Here is an 8,653-nt window from a genome sequence, read left to right as displayed (position 1 = left end):
GTCCTCTGCTGACCTAGTTTGTGTCTATTTCTCCCCCCCCCCATCCCATCCCATCCCACGATAATCAACAACCAACTCGTATGAAATGGAATGAAACGTGGTTTAACGTTCTACTCCAACCAAACACCTAGAAAACCTCAATCTGACCTATATCTATACCAATATTTGTGACTGCCGTTTGTCTGTCTGCCTGTCTGTCAGTCTTTTGAGGGTTGGCGGCTACAGTAAGGTTGGCGGCTACACTAAGGCTGTCCCGAAGCAGAAATTTGATGTATAGGGGTAACCCGGACCAGCGAGTAAGATAGGCCTGGTGGCAACGACCAGGCGCTTCCTGTTTCGGAGTTGTGACCACAACCCGGGCACAACCAGTGCAGCCATTGGTCATTCGATATATTTATGAACGACTATCACAATGGGAAGCTATCATCCTATCCGCTAGGAAACTAATGAAAAAAAAGTCGAGTCGATGATAAAAGTTACATTTTCGGTATTTATTTATTAGAAGTATAAATACAGCAACTACGAAATTGAATGAAAACTTGTACAACATAATACTTATGGATTGCTTTTAAATCTACGCTAATGATTCAACTGCAACATGATTACAGGATTTCCTAGGCAAGGACAATAACTCGAACAGTTCGCATTACATATGTCCGCTTTCGGACAGCATACTACAATACAGCATACGGTAAATGTTAACGATTACATCCCACTTCTACCTCGTTGCCAGTGGCAAACTTTGATATAAACTGTCCTATCTATTTCCAATACAGGCATAAAAGTATCCGTGTATCAGAAATGAACAGTACGCTTTCCAGAAAGACTACTGTTCATTTCCGACAAACAAACACTAAACGCCTAGAAAGTCATAAATTTTAATACAAATAAATTTCAACTGACGAACCATCCGCCGATGCACACTTCATCATGATTGAACCACGTTGTGCAGTGTCCTTTACATTACGTTTAATATAATTGCAGTCATCTACGCCAGGGACCAGTTGTTTTGACGATGTGGTTGGCTCTATGTTCACAGGCTTCGTCAAAACAACTTCGTCGTTCAATACGGAGTGCAGTCTAAAAAATAAACCGGACTATTTTACGCTCAGGGTAACGCAGCAAAACGCACGTGTAAATACTACTCAGGTCGTTTCTCCACTGCGAAATCAGTCTACCACGAAATGTAACGTGAGGCACAGAAAAGGATAAATGAAAGAACAGAAAGTATTTGTCACATTTCGCTTGACACGACTCGATAATAAATACAATTTTTCACAATTCACTTCACAATAGTCGATAGACATGTGATGTAAGTGACTTATTAGCTCCTTTCCTCGGTGTATCGGTGAAGATCAGGACAGTCTGATCTTCACCGCTACACCTCGGAAAGTGTGCTAATAGCTACTACGTATTCAGTTGGCAATAAAAGCTATGGTTATCCAGTAGATTGTAGCCTATAGCTGTGATTATCTAGTTAACATACAACAAAATAAAATAAAATAAATACGATTATACGCTCAGTCTAAATAAATGCCTCTATCGTTTAGATGTTTGCGTAAAAGATCATGGGGATCATTTTGATCATCGTCATCTTCATCGTTTATCACAAGAGTAAAATATTCCTCGGGTATCAAATCCTTCATGATGACATAATCTTCTAGGTGTTTTAGTAAACCAACTTGAGTTATTTTACGTCTGATTGATGATCCGATACACTTCCTGATTTCTCGTCTACATCTTGACTCCAAACTTCTCGATTTACAAAAATCACGGAAGTCATTCAGTTGTTGTTTGATAACGTCTGATCTTCCCGGCACGAGGTCATCTGAACTCGATCCCCGAAATAAATACTCTAATAAAGGCTTTGATGCACCACTTTCGAAAAGAATTTTGGAAAGCATCAATGTATCGGAAAATTGACATTTCATTTGGAACACAAATACAGCCGGATCTGTAAGTGAACAGTTTTCTGTAACGAGATACCATAAAATATCTATTTCCTTTTTGTATACTAACGATTCAAATAATGTTTCTCCATCTGTATTTCGAGTATCCAGAGACCGGTGACAGTTATTGATCAAAAGTAATTTTAGACAATTGACCCATGCCCGACCGCGACCTTGATGATAATAAATTCTATTACCTAGCATAACGTTATGTAAGACAGAGTTTCCATCTCTATCCATTTTATTAACATCAGCTCCAGCCTCCAGTAAACATTGTAAAACAGATCTGTTACACGTTAATGCTGCTTGCATCAACGCCGTCCTTCCATTATTATCGCACAGATTAACATTAGCCCCAGACTTCAACAAGATCTCTGTAACTAATCGCCCGTCACTACGATTAAAGAGAGTTTGTATTTTTTCCCATTTATTAACATCAGGCGTAATCTTCAGCATCAGCTCAATTCCTGATCGGGCTTCAAGCCGATTCAAATCTCTAAATCCATGTGAAGCAGATTTGTGTAAGGCTGTCTCTCCTTGGTGGTTTTGGTGATTTATATCACAATCCTTTGATATCAGCAATGTCACCAATTCTTTGTCATTGTTTCCGGCGGCAAGCGCAATGGGTTTATCTCCAATGTTATCTTCCGTCTTGATATCGATGCCGTTGTCAATAAGTAAAACTGTCGTTCTTTTATCTCCACGACCAACTGCTTTGTTCAACAGAATACCACCCCTTTTGTGAATATCAGCCCCGGCCTCTATCAACGTATGAACAACTACTGATGACAATAGGCCATAACAGACCGAATCAAATGGATATTCCAAGACACACCTTCCTTGGTTATCTTGAGCGTTCACATTTGCCATGTAGCAATTTATAAGTAGTGTAGCTAAGCGGTGCTTTCCGTATTTCAAGCATTCCATTAAAGGTGTAACGCCGTTTTTATCTGTGATGTTTATGTCACAGCCAGCGTCAATCAGTATGTCAGCAATAGTTATATTTTCGATTGCTGTTGATAAGATGGGTTGGAAGTCCGCACCTACCTTCATATTGACATCACAATGTGCAGTAATTAAGGACTTCGCCATTCCTTCATTAAGATTTACAACTGCTAAAGACAGTGGGGTTTCGTTAGATGAATTGAGTTGATTTATATCCACACCTTTCCTCATTAATAGTTGAAGACATTCATCATATGAATCCGATTCTAACTTTGCTTTACTCTTTGCAAGACAATGAAGAAGGTTAATATGATGTTGTTTAATGTCGAGACTAGCCCCTTTTTGTGCCAAATAAGTTACCGTTGTTACCATACCATGTTCAGCTGCCAGTTGGACAGGGGTTTTACCATTACTGTCTTCCAGATTAAGGTGAGACCCTGCTTCCACCATTAATTTGACACACTCAAGAACAATGTCCCGCGTCCTTTCATCAGTATCATGTAGACGTGTCATGGACTGTTCAATAAAAGTTTTTATTAGTTCACTGTTCAATAAATACACCAAACTTTCCTCCATTGGTTTCTCGCTAGATAACATAAATAATGTCTCCTCTGTGTTAGGTTTTGTATCTGAATATTTCAGGTCAAGAAGATATTTTAAGACCTCGGGCTTATTGTTTTTGATGCAGTCAATGAAGACGCTCCAGTTGTTAGTTGCTCGAGATTTTGAATAATAAAGAGGCACTCCTTTAGAGTGGAGGAATTGGACACCCTCCATGAAATCAGATTTTATTGCCGCCTTCATCATTCGTTTATTGTTTTGAACCATGATAACGTTGGAATTACACTCCGGAGGTAGGAACAATTTTGCCTTGGGTAGACATCTGGTTTCAAGAGCAGCTTCGCAGAGTTCTACCAACATCAAATGTAGAACAGGGTACACTCCTCCTAATGCCATATACTCATGTGTAATTATTTCTACAGCAGCTGTATCAGTGATATTGACATCAACCTCTTCTAACCTGTAACAAAACAATTACAATTCATTTTAACGATTAATGATCAGTTATAATAAACAAATGAAATGAAATGGGGTTTAATTATAATAAACACAGAATGTCAGTTATCGAAACACGATCAGCTGTGAGTTATCATAAACACAGTCTGTCAGTTATCGAAACACGATCAGTTGCTAGTTATCACAAACACAGACTGTCAGTTATCGAAACACGATTCGTAGCCAGTTATGATAAACGCAGACTGTCAGCTATCGAAACACGATCAGTTGCTAGTTATCATGAACACAGGCTGTCAGTTATCGAAACACGATTAGTAGCCAGTTATAATAAACACAGACTGTGAGCTATCGAAACACGATCAGTTGCACTGTCAGTTATCGAAACACGATCAGTTGTCATAAAAAACAGATTGACAGTTATCGAAACACGACTAGTTGTTATAAACACAGACTGCCAGTTATCGTCAGTGAAATTGAAAAGTGTCATAATATTTCTAAACTTGCACCAGTAAAAGTCGACTTCAAACGCCCAATTATTCCTTAGGCGAAATAGTATTATTTTCGATTTGATAAAAATCATTTTTTTCGGTTGGTTACTAGTCAAAATTCCAAATGGCGATCCAAGCCCCATTTACCCTTATAGATTATTACACTGTCATAAAGTGACAAATACGATGAATTTTGACATATTTCATGAGTTAATAACAACTGATGTATCCTGTCTTTCATTTCCGTCAGTAATAATTTGATTTCCTGGAGATCGGATACCAGCCAGAATTCAAAATGGTTGCCATACTGATGCTCCCAAAGCAAATTAACACAGTTTCTCAAAATGGCATGGATATTTTTTGAGGATTTTGGCCCCCATTTTGAATTACTTGGTATCCAACCCCTTTATCATGTATCAGAGCAGTTGAAAATGGATATTTCTAATATATATGAACTCTGTGAACTTAAAATCATAACGAAATGTCATATTACATGTCGACGTTTGCGAAACGGTAATTTACTTTGAGACCACCAGTTTGACCGCCAAATATTACTGACGGAAAAAAAAGACTTTCATCAAATCAACGACGAAATTCAAAAACAGCATACTATATCGCCTCTGAAACCAATGGGTGTTAAAAAAATTGGCGAAAAAATCCGTTATCGGCGCAATTTTCAAGACAATCATTGCTCAGGGGCCATGACCCGAGATGCTATGCTGCAATATTATGATGTAACGGTGATATATGTGAACGGGTTTTAAAATCAAATATAAATTGTGACCTCTGGAAGGTGCATAAACTAGAAACGCGATTTCTCATACAATCAGGGGCCATAATCCAGAAAGTTACGGTGCAATGTGGGCTGATATCGAGAAGAAACGGGATCTATAGGTCTTCATAAGTCAAGTTGGTGCAAACAAGCAAGGCGTTACAGACCCTATAAATTGTACATATATGTACTAATACTACTTCTCGGCGAGGGTTACCGTTCGCTTTCACCGATAGTAATATTACTACTGCTAGACGAAGGTTAACAGCCGCTTCCACCAATAGACTGATAGTAATATTACTACTACTAGACGAAGGTTAACGGCCACTTCCAACAATAGACCGATAGTAATATTACTACTACCTAGACGAAGGTCAACGTCCGCTTACACCTATAGTAATATTACTACTAGTAGACGAAGGTCAACGTCCGCTTTCACTGATAGAGAGAGAGAAATGGGGTTTAACGTCCACTCGACACAAACTAGGTCATTTCGGGACTAACATTGGTTTAATTTTATTTCAATAATTCTCTTGCGCGTAGGGGTCTTTCGCAGTGGGAGGAAACCGGAGGATCCGGAGAAAACCCACGAGGTTGGACAGGCGACCCTACTCCTTGTCACGTACAACCGGGGATTCGAAACCACGCCAGTCGTCTCAATGACAGACTTAATGATACAGCGCGCACGCTAACCATTCAGCCATACCCAACCCCCCGCTATCACTAATAGACCGCTAGTAATACTACTACTACTACTAGACGAAGGTTACCGTCCGCTTCCACCAATAGTGAAAAGGACAGCTGTATAGTCCTTCGGAATGCACGTAAAAGATCCCTTGGCAGTTGCAATTCGATATAAGAGTAGGCGATAGTGCCGCTGCCCGGGCAAAATTTCCCTCATAGCACACTGTATGGTGTATGCCCGTCTGCATTAGCCCAGTATAGGAGCAGAACAGTAGGACGTTAAACCCCATTTCATTTCATTTCCACCAATAGACTGATAGTAATATTACTACTACTAGACGAAGGTCAATGCCCGCTTTCACTGATAGACCGATAGTAATATTACTAGACGTCTGCTTCAACGATAGCCTAATATTAATATCACGGACACGTGATTAAAACTTGTCAGAGAGAAAGAGTCGGTCATGACTGAGATCAGGCAAATCCAGTGTATGGCAGAAATGGGTGGACTTAACAGTCTGTATCCCAGTGACTATCTAGGCAAGTGTAGCTGTAATAAATGTAATATTAGTTAACATATTATATAGTATTAGTAAAATAATTTAACATTAAAACTGTAACCTACTTACTTTTTTTTGAATGAATTAAACAAATCCATCGTTACACATTCCTTTTAACAAGTAGTTGGTTTGCCAACTCTTGCTCTCGACAATAAAGGCATAGTCTCGTTCAACCATACACTTTTAATATTAATAATAATAGCGAATGTCTGGTTGAACAAGACGAATTCTATTCATCTCTAAACAATTTCTATAAGTATAGAAATGTCGTACGCAGGTATAATCAATTTGATTTGTGTGAATATGCCATTGGTGTAGGAAATCGTTTTACAATGTATAAAGCGAGCGTGGCTAGGGACAATGTATAATCGTTATATGTGAAGCGATTATCAAAATCGAATAAAACATCCAAGACTGTAATGTTTTGATTAATGTTAACATCGATTATATTATCTAAGTCACATATTTAAGTAGAATCTTTATACTATAAAACTTGAAAATAGACAATGGAAATTAAGGGTTAACTGACGAGCATACACGCAATGGAGTATAATTGGTTGATATAGACTAGATCAATAAGACGTCTGATAGTGACCATCTGAGTCAAACAGGTCCAATGGTGACCAAGGCTTTATTGTCATTCCATTATTTATATTTTGAAGCGATATATCATATGTGTATCTATATAATCTAGCTGATTTGGCATACAGCCATTCACTAATAGGGGATCACGTGGCTTAGTGGATAAGACGCTGGTCGGGTGTTCGATCCCTGCATTGGCCGAGAAAGTTCATCCAGATTTTCCGGCGTGGTTTCCTCTTGTCAGTGATGCAGGATGGAGGGCCTGACAAGGAAACGTAAAAGATCCCTTGGCAGTTGGAATTCGATATAAGAGTAGGCCGTTGCGCCGCTGTCCGGGCAAAATTTCCCTCATAGCACACTGTATGGCGTATGCCCGTCTTCATTAGCCCAGGTTAGGAGCAGAACAGTAGGACGTTAAATCCCATTTCATTTCATTTCATTCACTAATACACTCCAATGATCACTCGCTTTATTGTGGCATTCACTCGTATACCCACCCATTAGAATTAATAACGTCATTAATAAAGTCATAATACGACCACACCTTAAAATAGTACACCTTAAGAGAGAGAGAGAGAGAGAGAGAGAGAGAGAGAGAGAGAGATGGGGTTTAACGTCCACTCGACACAAACTTGGTTCAATTTTATTTCAATAATTCGCTTACGCGTAGTGGTCTTTAGCAGTGGGAGGGAAACCAGAGGACCCGGAAAAAACCTACGAGTTTGGACAGGCGACCCTACTCCTTGTCACGTACAACCGGGGAATCGAAACCACGCCAATTGACTCAATGACAGACCTTATGATACAACGCGCACGTGTTAACCACTCGGTCATCCAACTCCCGCTACAAGATACAACACGTAAATAGTCAAACTGTTTAGTGTTTATGTGGACAGAGCGCACTTTAGCTTCACCACTAACGGTTATTCGGGCGCTTGACTGCTACTATCTCTGAAAGGGAGAACATTAGAGCGAGTTAATTAGCTCTCTTTTTTAATTTGAATTGGAATAACAATTTTAAATATTAAGAAAATAAACAAATATGTTGGAATATATCTAGATAATTTTTTTTCTTATTTTATTGTTAACGATTACACAAAATAGATCACGAAGGCACAAATTTTATCCAGGGGAGGCATATGGTCGTTTTGATCAACGAAAACCCGCGGTCTCGTGCAAAAGTTTCCTCATAGCACAATGCATGGCGTATAACCATCTTCATTAACCCAGTTGGTGCAGAAAAGATGGACATTAAACCCCATTTCATTTCATAAATAGATTTGTGAAGCTTCTTTTCATCGTTTGTTAAACAAGAATGGACATGACGACATTGGGATGTCAAGCCAACTGACATGGAACCTGTAAAGAATCTTATTAAATCAGGATTTATCTGTTTTTAGTGGATGACTGTAATAATACTTGTCACACATCTCATGAAATCGCGATATGAACACCGACAGAATGATCCAATATATCGCTCCAGTTACCTTTAACTATCGGGTATAATCAGACTCCAGTACATAAATATAAATCATTTATTCTCCGTTCATTACATATCATTTACATTCTGCCCTCCAGTACAAGAGTTTAATTATACAAATGTTGCTGATCCACTTACAAGACACTGTGGTACATTTATACCTTTCATAAAGCTAT

The 8,653-nt window shown here is 38.9% G+C and overlaps 1 protein-coding gene across 1 annotated transcript; it reads right to left on the bottom strand.

Annotated features, from left to right (window-relative positions):
- Nucleotides 1-476: 476 nt before the first annotated feature.
- Nucleotides 477-6,578, bottom strand: LOC126810374 (serine/threonine-protein phosphatase 6 regulatory ankyrin repeat subunit A). The gene is made up of 2 exons (XM_056098392.1): nt 6,485-6,578; nt 477-3,915 (listed from the first exon to the last, which is right to left on the bottom strand). The coding sequence occupies exons 1-2, from the start codon at nt 6,511-6,513 to the stop codon at nt 1,521-1,523; spliced, it is 2,424 nt and encodes an 807-aa protein (XP_055954367.1). The 5' UTR covers nt 6,514-6,578; the 3' UTR covers nt 477-1,520.
- Nucleotides 6,579-8,653: the final 2,075 nt, after the last annotated feature.

This window comes from Patella vulgata, chromosome 2 (assembly GCF_932274485.2).
Source record: "Patella vulgata chromosome 2, xgPatVulg1.2, whole genome shotgun sequence".
NCBI classification, from domain to species: Eukaryota; Metazoa; Mollusca; class Gastropoda; family Patellidae; genus Patella; species Patella vulgata.
The sequence above is the reverse complement of the archived record's forward strand: the minus strand, read 5'-3'. Positions and strand labels throughout refer to the sequence as shown.